The sequence below is a fragment of the Podarcis vaucheri genome (assembly GCF_965113315.1).
Source record: "Podarcis vaucheri genome assembly, chromosome: 8".
Classification (NCBI taxonomy): domain Eukaryota; kingdom Metazoa; phylum Chordata; class Lepidosauria; order Squamata; family Lacertidae; genus Podarcis; species Podarcis vaucheri.
The window spans coordinates 53,349,732-53,364,251 of NC_138766.1; the positions used below are offsets into that span (position 1 = coordinate 53,349,732).

The 14,520-nt window shown below is 41.7% G+C and overlaps 1 protein-coding gene across 6 annotated transcripts in view; it reads left to right on the forward strand.

The window, feature by feature from the left end:
* SPIDR (scaffold protein involved in DNA repair) overlaps positions 1-14,520 on the forward strand; it is a 169,713-nt gene that overhangs the window by 132,818 nt on the left and 22,375 nt on the right. For 5 of the 6 annotated variants that reach the window (XR_014222982.1, XM_082236089.1, XM_082236087.1 and 2 more), the window contains exon 11: positions 11,093-11,251. The exons of the other annotated variant lie outside the window; for it this stretch is intronic. Coding sequence is in view for 4 of the 5 variants with exons in the window: in XM_082236089.1 (XP_082092215.1) it covers positions 11,093-11,251 (159 nt within the window). In the remaining variant the exon portion in view is untranslated. The remainder of the gene's footprint in view (positions 1-11,092; positions 11,252-14,520) is intronic. 6 annotated transcript variants of the gene reach the window in all.

Here is a 14,520-nt window from a genome sequence, read left to right on the forward strand (position 1 = left end):
GTGGTAGCCTAGGATGTGGTCTCCATTGCTTGACTGTTGTTTTCCCACTTTATTAATTAATCATTTATTTACATTTCTGTTACAAACTTTGCAAGAAGCAAAGCACTCTTAATTATTCCAACATCTCTTCTGCTTGCAAAAAAACATTATTTTGGCACCATGCTAAGTCAAAGTGAGTAAATAAATAAATTATATATATATATAAAGGGAGGAGGGGGAAATCTATGGTGCATGCAGATAATAAGAACTTAGCATATTGGACTAATTTGTGGCAGGGTGTTGCTGAGAGCAAAGCAAACACAAAAGTTGAATTGTATAGAGGGTGAAAAACCTCGTTTCATCTGCACGCTGGATTGTTCAGTTAACATCTCATCAAATTTTTAAAAAAGGTAAACAAGATTAACTGTTTACTTGAAGTGAACTGAAGTCTGGATGTTTTTCTGAAGAACACAATGTACTGTTGTATCTTGTTTCCAGAGTGGTGTTTATCATAATTCCTTGTGCTGTGGTTGGTAGAGTGCTGGGAAGGCACTCCGCCCACTCATGGCTCATTCCTGCTCTCGCTCTCGCTCTCGCTCTCCCTCCGATTGAGGCCTCACTGCAGGACTGTAAAGCAGAGGGAGATGTCCTGTGTCAGCTTTGCTGGTTGTCATGAGCCGACATTTACCTAGAATGAAATAACAGAGGCCATTTCCTGGAATTCTCGATGGGCTGCTGAGAAGCACTACCATAACTTTTGTAAACAGTCTGCTCACACAAGACTCTCTCTCTCTCTCAGAGGCATGCACATATGAAACAGAGCCAGCAAAAGCACTCAGAACCGAAAACAATTGAAAAGTCTCTGCGTGTGTTTTAGAGAGGAGGAGGGGGAAGAGAACCAAGATTAGTAACCTGAAGCAGGAATTGTCTTTTGCCAAACAAGGATCTCCAGCAGATCCCTTTCCTGCTATTTCCCCTCTCTGTTGTGTAGTTTATTTTGCTGGTGTAGGATATATTTTTAGTTCAGTGGCAGTTCAACAGAAATGCCTCTCAAATGTAGGCACCATTCCACAATCAACTATGTTTTATTTCACTTGCTTTGTGCATCCATTGAAGCTGTGATGTTTATATTTGCTTCATGTTACTAAGATAATTTTGGAACGGTCCTACAGTTTTCTGGTTTTTTTCTTTCTTTTTTTAAGTTCTAGTTCTGTGGTGTATTTACAAATTATCTTAGCATCCCATTCAGAGGGCAGCTGTAGAGAAATGCTTCCAAATCCATTCTCATCTCTGCATACAAATTACGTCTGATTGTTCGAAGGTTAAATCATTCCATTAGAGATTATCTATCTCTGAACCAGTACAATTTTGTTTGCATTTTTTAGATGTAATTTTTGAGAATTCATGTTTGCATTGTCTTTGAAAGATCTGATCTCTTTTTAACTTTGTCACAAACTAGTTGTCAAAAATATACATGGTCTGGATTTTCCCATCGGAAGGTGCTTTCTGATGCTGCTTGTCCAGCTTCTTCAGTTGGGAGAATTGGACCCTCTCTTTAACCAACCCACATGGGTTTTTCACGTTTAGAGACTAGAGCACCTCTCCTCCCTCTGCCATGGAATCATTCTCCTTTCTCCTCAGCTCTCTTTGAATAAGAGGTAAAAAGCAGGAGCTCTCACATCCACTGCAGAGCAAGCTAGGGTTGTGGGGACATCCTGTAGTATGTGGCATTTGATCACCAGTGATCCAGATAACCATTATCTATCTCTAGTTGACATATCATATCAAATCAACTGACTCTTACAATCTTCTGTGGTGATACCCAGCTGCTGTAGGCAACAACCAGCTCTTAATTTACTCTAACTCTTGAGTGAAGGAATTATAAGAGCTACATCTTTAATTTCATTCTAAGGGGGGCAACCACCACCTAATTACTGAGTTGCATCTGAGCTAGTTCAGCCTTTCTTTCACTTTGGTCAAAGCGTGTTGCATGTGATCTGGCATACAGGAGTAAGATTCCCCTGAGTTGTCAAGAAATAAGTTCTAAGTTTAGAAGATTTATTAAGATTAGGGATGGAAATATCAAGGGGATGGGAAGCAGATAGGTAACTTTAAAAATAAACAACAGTTAGCTCTCTAAACAACCTAAACAGTTCACAAGCCAACATTTCATAATGCCAGTTTGCTTGTGCTTCTATTCCTCAAGGCATAGATGCATCAAAAAGACTAAAAAACATTTTTTTAAAAGACTTGCCTTCACAAGTTTTGTAAGTAGATTAATTAACCCATGTTTTAGGGGTGATAATTTAATGCTGCTTAATTAAATCCACGTAAGATCCCACATATGTCCTTTTCTTTAGTTTGATTAGCTTTACCTTACGCTCTCTCTTAACTCACAGTCTCAACATCAATTCCTGGATCTTTGGGGGAGGTAGCCCCATAATCTGATGGAGGTTGGGCTTGCAACAGAATTCTCTTATGCTGCTCCTGCTTTTTATATGGTATTTCATACAAAGTGAGTGTGGTACCACCGTCCAACTTTCCTTCCTCTCCCTGACCCTCTGTCATGTATCTCCCTAATTTTTGCCTTATTCAGTTGCTTCACATCAACCTGAGGGGCATGCTTCCAACCATAAGATCTTCTGGTCATGCTGATTTATTGTGACCATAAGAATATAAGAGAAGCCCTGTTGGATCAGATCTAGCACCCATCTAGTGCAGCATCCTATTCTCACATTGGTCAACCATATACCGTACATTTTGAAAACTCTCATCAATTTCCCCACTTGCGCTCACCAGTAATTATTGTGCAGAGACATACAGAGAGCAGCACTGAGGCTGCTGGTGTGTGTCTTAAGCTAGATGCATATTGTGCCAGCCTTGAAAGACTTGCACTGGTTGCCAGTTCACTCCCAAGCCCAATTTAAACTGTTAAAATGGCAAAGATATAGAGATAAGCAAATTTTGGAGTAACTCAGTGCCTGTAATGTTGGAGATACGATTGGCAATCATGCCATTGTTTTTAAAAAAACTACCAGGAAAGTTGAGGTGCTATTGGCACCACAGCACACTAGGTGGAGAGGTTTCAGTCTTCCCTTCTCATTCACACTCAATAAAAATCTCTCCTCCTTATGCAGCAATTAGCATTATGAAAAGAATATTCCATTGCTGAAAATGGGAGTTCCCCCTTTAATTCTAATTGCAGAGTATGTGTGGGATTATTACCATGATCACAACTGGATCTACGCTACTGTTCTACTGATGGCATCTTCCGCCCTGGTTCCTGGTATTTAATGTTTTAAAAACCCATGACATAATGGTTAATCATATCATTAACATAATGTGTACTTAGGCCCTAATTGGCAATCACTCTGAAACCAGACAAACCTTCTCCAGACAGGGACTATTCCCCTTGCTGCTACCACTTCTTTGGGGTGGAAGGAGAAATGGGATATGGATTTCTCCATTGTTTCATATTGGCAACTTACTTCTTCTCTGGGGAAGAAAAGAAAATGGTTTAAATGAATTAAGTCTGTGGTTGAAGGCAGTTGAGCCACAAAAATGTTGGAAATGGCCTTATAGAACATAAGAGCCGGGGGTTGTGAACCATGAAATTAAAACACTTTCTTCCTCCTGGTATGCTCCCTAAACCCTTTGTATAATGGGTGTTTCCCTATCTTCAAAAAGGGGGGGGGGAGAAGATCCAGGTAACTACTGACCTGTGAGCTTGATATTGATACTATGAAAGGTCCTAGAACAGATAATTAAACTGTCAGTCTGTGAGCATTTATAAAAGGATGCTGAGATTAGTAAGACCCAGCATTGGTTTCTCAGAAACAAGTCATGCCAGGATGGAGCAAGCATGTTTTCTGCTGCTCCAGAGACTAGGACCCGAACCAATGGCTTCAAGTTATTTAGTCAAGATTCCTGCATTGCAGTGGTTTGGCCTAGATGACCATTTTGGTCCCTTCCAGCTCTACAATTCTATGAACCTATGGTAGTCAAAGTGGTGCCCTCTAGATGTTGTTGAGTTGCAACTCCTATCATCCCTGACCATCAGCCATGCTGGCTGGGCTAATGGGAGTTGGAAATCCAACAATATATGTCGGCTACTCTTCCTCTCTAAAGAGCTGAAGTTCAGAGCTGGCAGCCATTGATCATCCCTGAGACCTTTTGCTGTGTATAGCACAGAGGAGGAAGGTTTCAGAGGGTGAAAAAGGGGTAGGAGATGTCCTTAGCAAATACTGAAGAGTGCTGAGGCATTTTGTACCTGTCTGTATGCCACAAGACATAATAATGCAGGTGGCCTTCTATTTACATTTCAGGAAATCTGTACATTTTTAACAGTATCTTGAGGGAAGACTGTGGCCCTAAGCATAAATCCCATTGAGGTCATCATGAGTATAGCTAGGACAGTGCTGTAATGTAGCATATAAGGATGTTTCTGCATGTTTCCTTTAACGCTACATAGTTAATGCTCTAGTGCAGGGGTTCCCAAACCATGTGCCATGGACCACCAGTTGCCCATGAACTTCGTTCTGGCTTATCTGTAAAAATACAATTAAAAATCATACAATATCTGGCATAGCACATTACAATTACTACAATGGGGCAGAAAACTCATTAAGTGGTCAACCAAGACCTGCAGCAATTTACAGGTGGCATGTGGGGGGAAACAGTGGGCAAACCACTGCTCTAGTGCAATCTGCTAGAGTTGGAATTTCAGCTGTGGTTGCACACTTCAAACTGTTTTTCCTGCTGACATTCCCTGATCCCATGCATACTACAAATGCATAAGAGGTTGGCACATATGGCACATTACAAGTGGGCTGTCACCCAGGTTCTGTTTATTTTATTGGCTGTAAAAGACATTTGTAAACCCGTGATTCTTAACCAAATATGGTTTATGCTCAACTGTGCCTAGTGGTACGGTTCGCAGCAATTGTTTCCAACCTTGCCATTCAAAAGAAAACAAAACTACTGAGGTTGGTTGTGTGCAATCATATGTTAGTGCCTCAATTACAAAACAAATTGTGTTTGTGTTATTGTGCTTCTGTGAAGAAGAAAAAGTAAACAAAAGGTGAACACCAGGAAGTGTTGAATGGGAAAGGTGCAGGCAAGTAATGCAGCTTAAAAGAGAAAAGTGTAGAAAAGGGGATATTAACATAAAGACACCACCATCAAAGGGCAAGACAATAGCACTATTCTACTGGTTGTATGAAGATGGTGTATTATAATCCTGTTTGAAGGAAAATAAAATGATCACAAATAAGGACTTAAAACATTGAAAGATACCAGGGAAAATATTAAAATGCAATACTTGGGGAGCAATTCTGCCTAGAGATTGCAGAATAATGTAACAGTGCAATCCTAAACATGTCTATTCAGAACTAAACCCCATTGAGTTTAATCTGACAGGCTTTTAGGTGTGTACAAGATTTCACCTTGAGAGCATGGGTGTAGCCGGGGGGGGGGTAGGGAGTGGCAGCTGCCCCCCCCAAATCAATGAAAATCCATGAAAATACATAGCAAACTGAGGTTTTGTCCTCCCCCAAGAAAAGGCCTGGCCCTTCCCCCAACAAAAATCCTGGCTACGCCCATGCCTGAGCGAACTAATCTTATCAATTTTGGACACAATAGCTTTTATGGAACCATCCTTCATTATACACCTTTAGGCACCAGGCAAAAATGTTCTTCTTTAACCAGGCCTTTGACTAATTGACATTCAGCGCCCTTTTAAAATGTGTTGGGGAGGAGGGGTTATTGGGTTGTTCTTGTTTTTGATTTTATTATGTGTTTTGTGTTTTTATATTTTGATTTTATGCTGTGAACCACTCTGAGACCTGCGGGTATACTACTACTACTACTACTACTACTACTAATAATAATAATAATAATAATAAATCTGCTAAACATGGAAATAGTCATATTTGCTTCTCTGTAGATATGAAAGGATTTCTAGCATAGATTTTCAAGTAAGCTGTCATGATGTGGGAAATTTTCCATTTCATAAGTTCATTAGTATGAATAAATGGATGTCACTAACAAATAAATAATAGCAAGCGTGACAGTTTCAAAGTTTTTAGCTTAGTTTACTAAATACCCCCTACCCCCAAAAAAGCTAAAGAAGATACCTGTAGGGGAACAGAAATTTTATGATTGCTAATTTGTACAGAAACATTTTCCAATTCAATTTTTTCCTGCAAAAACCACATCACTGCTTAGATGTAATTCTGATTAGTGCTATTCAGGTTCTAGTTATTCTAGCTTTTATTTTTTTGGGATGTATTTCAAGGAGGATGCAATAGCCAGCATCTGCTGTGGGGGTGTGAGAATATTATACATCTGATAAAAGTGATGTGGAGCACTTTAAAAGTGATATGGAACACTTTAAATTGCTACAAGTAAGATGTAAAGAAGAGCCCCTCTAGGGTTACAGACAAAAATAGGTTGTGTTTTGTGTCCTTTTGTTCCTACACATGTGTCTCTGATTCTGATTGCACTGGAGATAACATTTGCAGTGGGTGGAGGGATTTTGTTTGTGTTTGAGAGATTCAGATAAATTAAATCCCGTTTGGGTGGAGTTTCAAAGGTTGCTGTTGATTGTAAGCCACATCAGGAGAAGTTAAGGAGCTCCACCTCAAGACTTGACCAGACAAGTTGGTGGATTGGAACTCTGTAGGCACAGTTTTGTGCCTGTTTTTTTGTTGATGTTTTTACAAAGCAGCACAGAAACCTTATTTTGTGTGCGTGCACCTCCTCATGCTTTAGTTGCTTCTAGGAGGGCACATACGCAAAGAGATAAGAGTCTCCTGTCAGGGAGCAGACATAATCAGCAGCACCCTATCTTGGATGAGCAAATGTTGCCATATATATCAGGAGGGTGGGCTATACACTTAAACTTTTTTATAGCATCTCCTTTTTTCCTCCCTCCTCATCTGAGCTTTGAAGAAATAAATACATCAACAGAAGCCTGAGGGGTCAGTCTCCTGTTGTAAAGCATATAATTGTTCCCACTATTTTTTGTGTGTCTTCTTTACTCCTTTCTGCAACAGCAATTGCAGACCCCATGTTCTCACTACATTCTTCTTGTTCTAATGCCTTTCTTTTGAGCTGCACCTGTCTGTCTTATGGAGCACTATTCAGTCTTACTCCTTTGGGGGAGCAAAATGTATACAAGGAAACACAAGCCTCTAACCATGTTGTGGGGTTTACATGTATAATTACTGAATAGAATAGAAATCCCTTTTCCACCTTTTCCAAGAAGGATGACTAACTAGGAGGGGGCATGATGACATAATACCATAATCATTTCCAAATATCCACTTGGAAGTGAATAAATCTAAGCATTACCACCACACTCATAAAAATGCAAAATAATTGGCCTCGCCTTCCCTCTCCCCTGCCTCCAGCTCTTTTAGGAAATTAACAGAATATTCCCAAGCTTTGAAATGAGATTCACCGTGGCCTAGTTCACAGATTGGTAAATCTGTGTCTAGCCTGTGCCATTGCAGATATATGCCCCCCAATACAAAAATTAAAATAAATAGTTGCTCAGTAGAGAAAACTCGGTGTTATGAAGGACAGGCTTAAAAACCTGACATGCCAGTTTTTTGTGTAGGACTTTTAAAAATATGTATTTATATTTGGTGTGGAGGAATGTTAAATCCTGCTGGTTGTCATCTGTCTGTCTTGAGAGACAATGGTGTGTGCCTCTTAGGGTGAAGTCAAAGTGCTGTGTTAGCAGCACCCGAGAGACCTCCCCGGCATCAGGCACACCAGGTTCTGCCCAACATTGCAGGTGCCCAGTGCATGCGTGTGACATCAAATGGTGGGAGGAGGGCTGACAGGGCCGTTGTACCCTCCCAAAGGCCTGAGGTGACCTGGTTGCAGCCGCAGGAGGGCCCACTTCAGCTTGGCGCAGTCACAGGAGGGCCCAATGGAGCCCGCCCGGCTGCGAACATTGAGGGGGCCTGGCCCCCTCAGTGAAATGAGGGGGGGACATGGGCCCTCACGGCCCTGCATAGATGGCATGCCTGCCCAGTGCACAAGCCTGGGCAGTGTGTATGGATGCCCTGATCTGCCCAGCTAACAATGCTCCCCTCTTGTTCTTGCTGATGTGCCCCAAAGGAAAGCAGAGCAATATATCTGGCACCAGCTTGGCTGCAGGACTTGCCAGAAGGAGGCATACAAGGCGCCGTCCAACCATATTAGAGACTCCACTCAAGATTTGTTTAGGGTTCATCCTTATCCTTTTCTTCTCCTGAAGATATCCCACAAGGCATCGGAGGTTTAGGAAGAGAGTTTTCCTTCTCCTGTCAGATGGGCTACCTTCCCAGGTTGACAAGCTCCATCTGCCCCTCATTTCCCTCTACAGCATGTGCCCAAACTGCCTTCTTGACCGTTGAACCCACTGCTGGTCTCGTTCGCTCATTCTGCCAGAGCCTATCTTCTCATGCAGGAGAAGACCCTAACTCACTGAGGGTTTGAGACCTATTGGCTACCCTCACCTGGTTTAGCTGGCCAGTCAAAGCCATTCCCAGGGTGTGGTTGCTGATAGCTTCTAAGAGCCACAGGTGAGAGCTGAGTGCAGGCTAGGGACCAAAGGTGGAAAAAGCACTCTGGAAGGAGCACGATGTCTCCCCTATCAGAGGTGCTATCCCTCCGCTAACACCCCATACACCCCTAAATCATTCTAACCTCCACGATATATGTCAAGCACATTGTTAACATTTTAAGGAGAAGTAAGTGAAGCTCATAGTGGGAGGAAATAAAAATCCTAATCTTTGCCTCCCTTCTTATCGCGTCTTGCCTTTGTTTCTTTGCTCTTCCCACTGAATCACATGTGCATTTTTCATCCATCTGTTCTCACACTCCCATCCTTTGTGCATTCTCCAGAGTTAACCACACACCTAATGGTATCTTTTTGTCTTGGGGCATCTGCACATGTTGTTGCAGCGTTAACTGCAGGGAAAATCATTTTTACCCCGGGATGGTTTCCACCTGTTTTGATGTTGAGCTAGAAGTAGGCATCTCTTTCCCTGAAGGTTATTTCCTTACCACTAATGAATTGACTCTAACCACGCTTAACTTTTTTATTTATTTCAAATTTCTGCCCCACCTTTTTGCAAAAAGAAGAAAAGGAGACGTCTTGTTGTGCCTGCAAGGCACATAGGTACAGTTGTAACCATTATTTGGAGACAATAAGAGAGAACCATGAATGCAACTCTAAACTTGGAGAAAGGAGGGATAAAATGGCAATCAATGATTACTGACTTTTTTCAGTATTTATATACTGCTTTTCATGAAAAGGTTCATAACAAGTTTCGGTAACAAAAATGCAGTTTGAAAATCAACAATAGTTCCATGATAACAGCAAACAGTATTGATATCAGTTAGATGGGGATGTTTTTGTTTGCTGGGTTAGCAAGGTGGTGGTGATTGCTAGTTTTAGAGCGCGTTTTCAACAAAGTAACAACATCCCGAGTTGTACTTTCTTGGCAGAAAGTCAAAGTGAAACTGTATAGGAGTCACATTGGATGGCTGCCTAGCTTAGTTCTACCTTTCTGACTGTAAGCAGCTTTACTTATTCATTAAACTTATTTGTATATTGCATTTTATTATACATGTCCTTCCACGGAAGCTCACAATAAGAATATTAGTGTAATAATTCATAAGGATGCTTCCTGTAGGGCACTTACTGGAAGGCCTGGGAGGGAAGGACAAGAAATTCTAGCCTTGAATATGTTTAAATATGCCTCTTCTCCTCTCTTGTAATCCTTCCCACAGAACAGTTGCTGGTAGATGGCCCTGGGGTGGGGGGTTCCCATTGGAGCAGGCTGTGTCTTACCAGAACCTCAGTTTATTCACCCTAATCCAGCACATTAACTGAGTTTCTTATGTCTCTCCTGTTGACATGGAGAAATAGAACTGGGTGTCATTTTGTATTGATGACACATCACCTCAAACCACAGATGACTTCCCTCAAGGGTTTCAAGTAGATTTTAAATGGAATAGGTTATACACTGGACTCCTGCAGAACACATTGTGACTTTACGAGACTTTACGAGACATGGATTCACACAAAACTCTAAGTCATGGTTTGTTTAAGACAGGGCCAGCCTGCTCATGAGGCTTGGTGAGGCAGTTGCCTCAGGTGGCAGACTGGGGACAGCTGGGAGGGTTGGCAGATGGGGGGGGTGGAAGTGCACTGCTTGCTGCCACCACTTTTCACCCACCACTGCCTCCTCTGCTGCTTCCACTGCTGCCTGCTCCTCTCCAGCCTCCTTTTCCCTCCTCCACCGCCTTCAGCATGCCGGGGCTTCCTTGGGCCTCCTTCAGTTGCCTCAGGCAGCAGCAGAGGAGGATGTAATGGCGACAGAAGGAGGTGATGGATAAGGGCAGGGTGGCATTTTTTGTTTTGCCTCAAGCGGCTAAACATCCTGGGCCCGGCACTGGCTTAAGAAATCACATGTTAACCACAAGGGGTCCCACAGACTATCAAACAAACCATGGCTTGTTTCACTGACATTCCCGCCCCCCCCCCCCCCCCAGCTATTCTTGCCTCTCATGCCTTTTTAGTTTGGTGAACGTCAGGTCAGTGGCCCATCTAGTCCAATTTCCAGTTCTCACAGTTGCCTGTGGAAGGACTGAAAGCAGGATCTGAGAGCAGCACTTGCAATTCTTAGCAATTGGTATACAGAAACTTACTGCCTCTGATAGTAAAAAGTACTAGGAATCATTGCCTTGTGGGGTGGAGGAGATTATTTTTTTGTTACATCCTTATATTTTAAAGCACCATGTGAAATTTCTTCATGGGTACATATAAAGATAATGAAGCTGCCTTCTGTAGAGTCAGAGGCTACATATTGTCTTCCTTGATTGGTGGCTGCTCTCCAAGGCCACAGGCAGAGGACGTCCCATCATTTGGATCTTTTTAACTTGTGTAGCTACAGTAAATCAGTTTTGCTACCAGTTGTGATGAATTAAGATATCATCAGAATTTACGAAAACCCAAGGCTTCTGTCCTGTGAACAAATGTTTAATTCTGAGATGTTGGAGAGATCCTTTGGGCATGCCACTAACAGACTAAATTTTATACACCTTTTTGCAGGTTGTGCCTCCTCGTTCAGGATGCCTATGGAATATTCAGTGAGGTACAATTTCATGCCCTGTTTTCTTCGGAACAGATAGAAGAATGTATCCAAAAATGGGAAGGAAAATACTGTCGTTTATCAGGAATTAAAATTTTGCAGAGACTTACTAGAGGGAGGTAAGAATAACACCATAAGTTTATCTTCCAGAACAGTATCTGTGTTAGTCTAATGGCCCAGACTCTTTATCCCGGGTTTGAGCCCTATGTTGGGCAAAAGAGTCCTGCCGTGCAGGGGATTGGACTACATGTCCCTCAGGATCCCTTCCAACTCTACAATTCTGTCCTTGTGTAATACAGCAAAAACACCAGCACCTTAAACACTAATGGTTTTATTAAAGCATAATAACTCCCATGGTCTTTGAAGTGTCACAAGATTCATTGTTGTCTGTGCTTTAAGATTATGCTTTTATGGTGTCTCTGGACTACAACTCTCATCATTCCTGACCCTCAGCCATGCTAGCTAAGCTGGTAGGAGTTGGAACAATATTCAGAAGGCCACAGGTCCCTGCCATCCCTGATATAAACAATGAGTGACAAACCTGCATTATGAATGCTATAAGTGGCACTGACAGGATTTGAGGCAGAGAGATCAAGAATCTGACTAATACAGAAACTCAGGCTTCACATACCTTCACTGTGCTGCTTGCCAGACACAAAGCCACAGCAGAGCATTGGGGGAATGCTGCATATGGGACTATGGTGCATGGCAGTGTGCCACTCTATTGTGACTTGGCGGAAAGGTTGGCCAGGGTCCTCTAGATTGTTCAGTAGTCACACAATTTGGAACCTGTAAAAAAAGGGAGGGGGAGAGTTGCATTCAAGCAATCTCGCTCTTATTATTTAAAAATTAGAAAATAGTTTACATTTAGAAAATTAAAAATGTCAATGTAACGAACCAATTATCCTGTTTTCAAGTAAGATTTGATGCTTGGGTAAAAATGATCGATCCTTTGAAACCTTTTAGTTCTTCTCTCCACTCAGATGATGGGAGTTGTAGTCCATAGGGCTTACCCCCTGTTCTGAAGCATGATGCTTAAGCAGGTGAGTTAAGAGCACAGTGCCATGACCACAGTTTTGTTTGGGTTTCTCTTTAAGAAGAGAGAGAAAAGGGGAAGGTAGGTACCCTGCATGAGTGGCTATTGCTTTTTCACTCCACCATCACAAGCTGCACTTTACGAAATGCTGTGTTTTGTACAAATATTTAAAAAATGAGCCTTTCCTACTCTCCACATTAAAGAGAGAAGGCTCATAATGGGCATATACTGTATTGTAATAACAAGTTGAAGTGGGACCCATGTTGCAGTTTGGGAATGCATAAAGGTCCTGGGCCTGAAAGGCTGGAAGACTACTCTTCTAAAGCACTCTTATCCATGGTGCTTTACCATTAAACATACATTATAAATATATTGCTGCTCTGCCCCAGTTCATGCTAGCATTTCTCCAGGGCGTTCTGTTCTCATGGACTTGACAGTGCAACCTAAAGGGTGACTATCGCTTCAGCTTTTCCTCATAAAGAAGACATTTGTTATCCCTGACCTTTTTTTATTGCTCTTCTGAGTTTTTGAGAGGGGGGACTAGAACTGCATGCAGTTGTTACTAAATCTGACGCATTATCAGCATGTAGGGCAGTATCATTGTTTCCTGGCATCCTTGCATGCTATTGCTCTTACTCACATGACTACCAGCCTTCCCTGAGCTCTGCTACCTTAACCTGAATACTTTGTCGCTGCCTAACAAAGGGTGACTAATGAGAGATGGTGATAAAACTAGGAAAAGAGAGCAATGTGCTGAATTCTATCTTTCAGAATTTGTCAGGTTTCTGTCATTCTGTGTAGGAAAAGAACTAGAACCAGTCCTCAGTGATTCCTAGCAATTTAGGTAAGATCTTCCACTGAATAGAGGCTCTGTCATTAAAACCTTATGTCTTAAAAACAATTAAAACCCATCTTTCCCTTGATTTGTCATCCTTATCCCAGACTGTTTTATTTGCTGCGTAGTGCCCAAGAGTTGTAAGCCCATAAGCAATATGAGCACAATAGTCTTGTGTTTTCCTGATGATACATACTTTGAATCAGCAGTAATCCACAGAGATTAAATACTAGCTCGCCAGAGGTGTGCCCCTTCCAATTCCACTGATCACATTATTTATTTTATTTATTAACTAAATCTCTAAGCCGTCCTTCATTCATGGATCACAGGGCAGTTGTAACAACATTAGGGCTCCAACTCCACTTGAGTGGAGTTTAGCCCTGGAACTTGCCAATTAACTCTCGTATTGCCAGGAAGATATCACTACTTGCCATCATTGTGTTTCCATGGAATTATTCTGTTTTGGTGGCCTTTCCATCTCTCCTCTGTCTCTTTTGCAACATACTTATCTTCATCTTTCATTAGTCCCATATCTCTTGACATTTCCTCCTGAGTCAATGTCTCTAGCTGTGCACTGTAAATGTGGAGCTCTTCCCCCTTCCCATTTCTCAGTCAATTTGGGAAAAACCTTTATCTCTACTTTTTCACACATACCACCACCTTTCCCTTTTTTTCTCCTCCCAAAGTTGGTGACTCTTAAGAACTACTGCTTTCATCTTTGTATCTACTGAATAAACCTCTTTTTTAAAAAAGGCTAGTAATCTCTTGTTAGGTTTTTGCATCAGTTTGCTAGCCTTCCATCCTGCCTTTTTTTTACCACTTCAGTTATTTCAGCAGGGGGAATTCTGAATTATGCCTCCTTTTGCTATGCTAATGCAATGATCCTGACCTTTAATCTCTGCATTGGCACACTGTTGTTTTCTACTGTATATCTACTTCAAACACTTTTTACATTTAACATGCTCTACCTCTTTGCCAAGGCCTGTTGTCCTAGACATTCTTCTTCCCTACAGCCAGCGCTGGTAGATTGAATGAATTCTATTATCCTTCCCATGTTATCATTGCCCCGCTCTGTAGTTGGTGGTGCTGGCATGGGAAAGAATCACATAAGTTGCCTGACTGGCATTGTTCTTCTTTATAGAAATTGCAAAAAATGAATCTGATTAGCTATGTATTTGGTTCTTAGACTTCTCCTTATTCTTTTGTTTACTTCACACACTTTGGGGCCGGCTTCTCTGTCAGCTATTCCCTTGGTTTTCTTCTCCCATTCCTTTTTAGTCTACCACGTCCCAATGCCCAAGATATCTCTAGCAAGATTCAGCTTCTGATATTAGCAAAAAGAGCACCTAGCACAACTCATCAGACCTGTAAGATTGTATTTTCCAGCATACATATAATTTTAATTTTATGAAAGTGCATGACAACTGGTTTGGGGTTTTACTTCCTTTAAAAAAAAAGAGTATGATGAGAGAATGCTTTGTGTACTATGGGCTCAGATCATATTACTGTGTAACAAG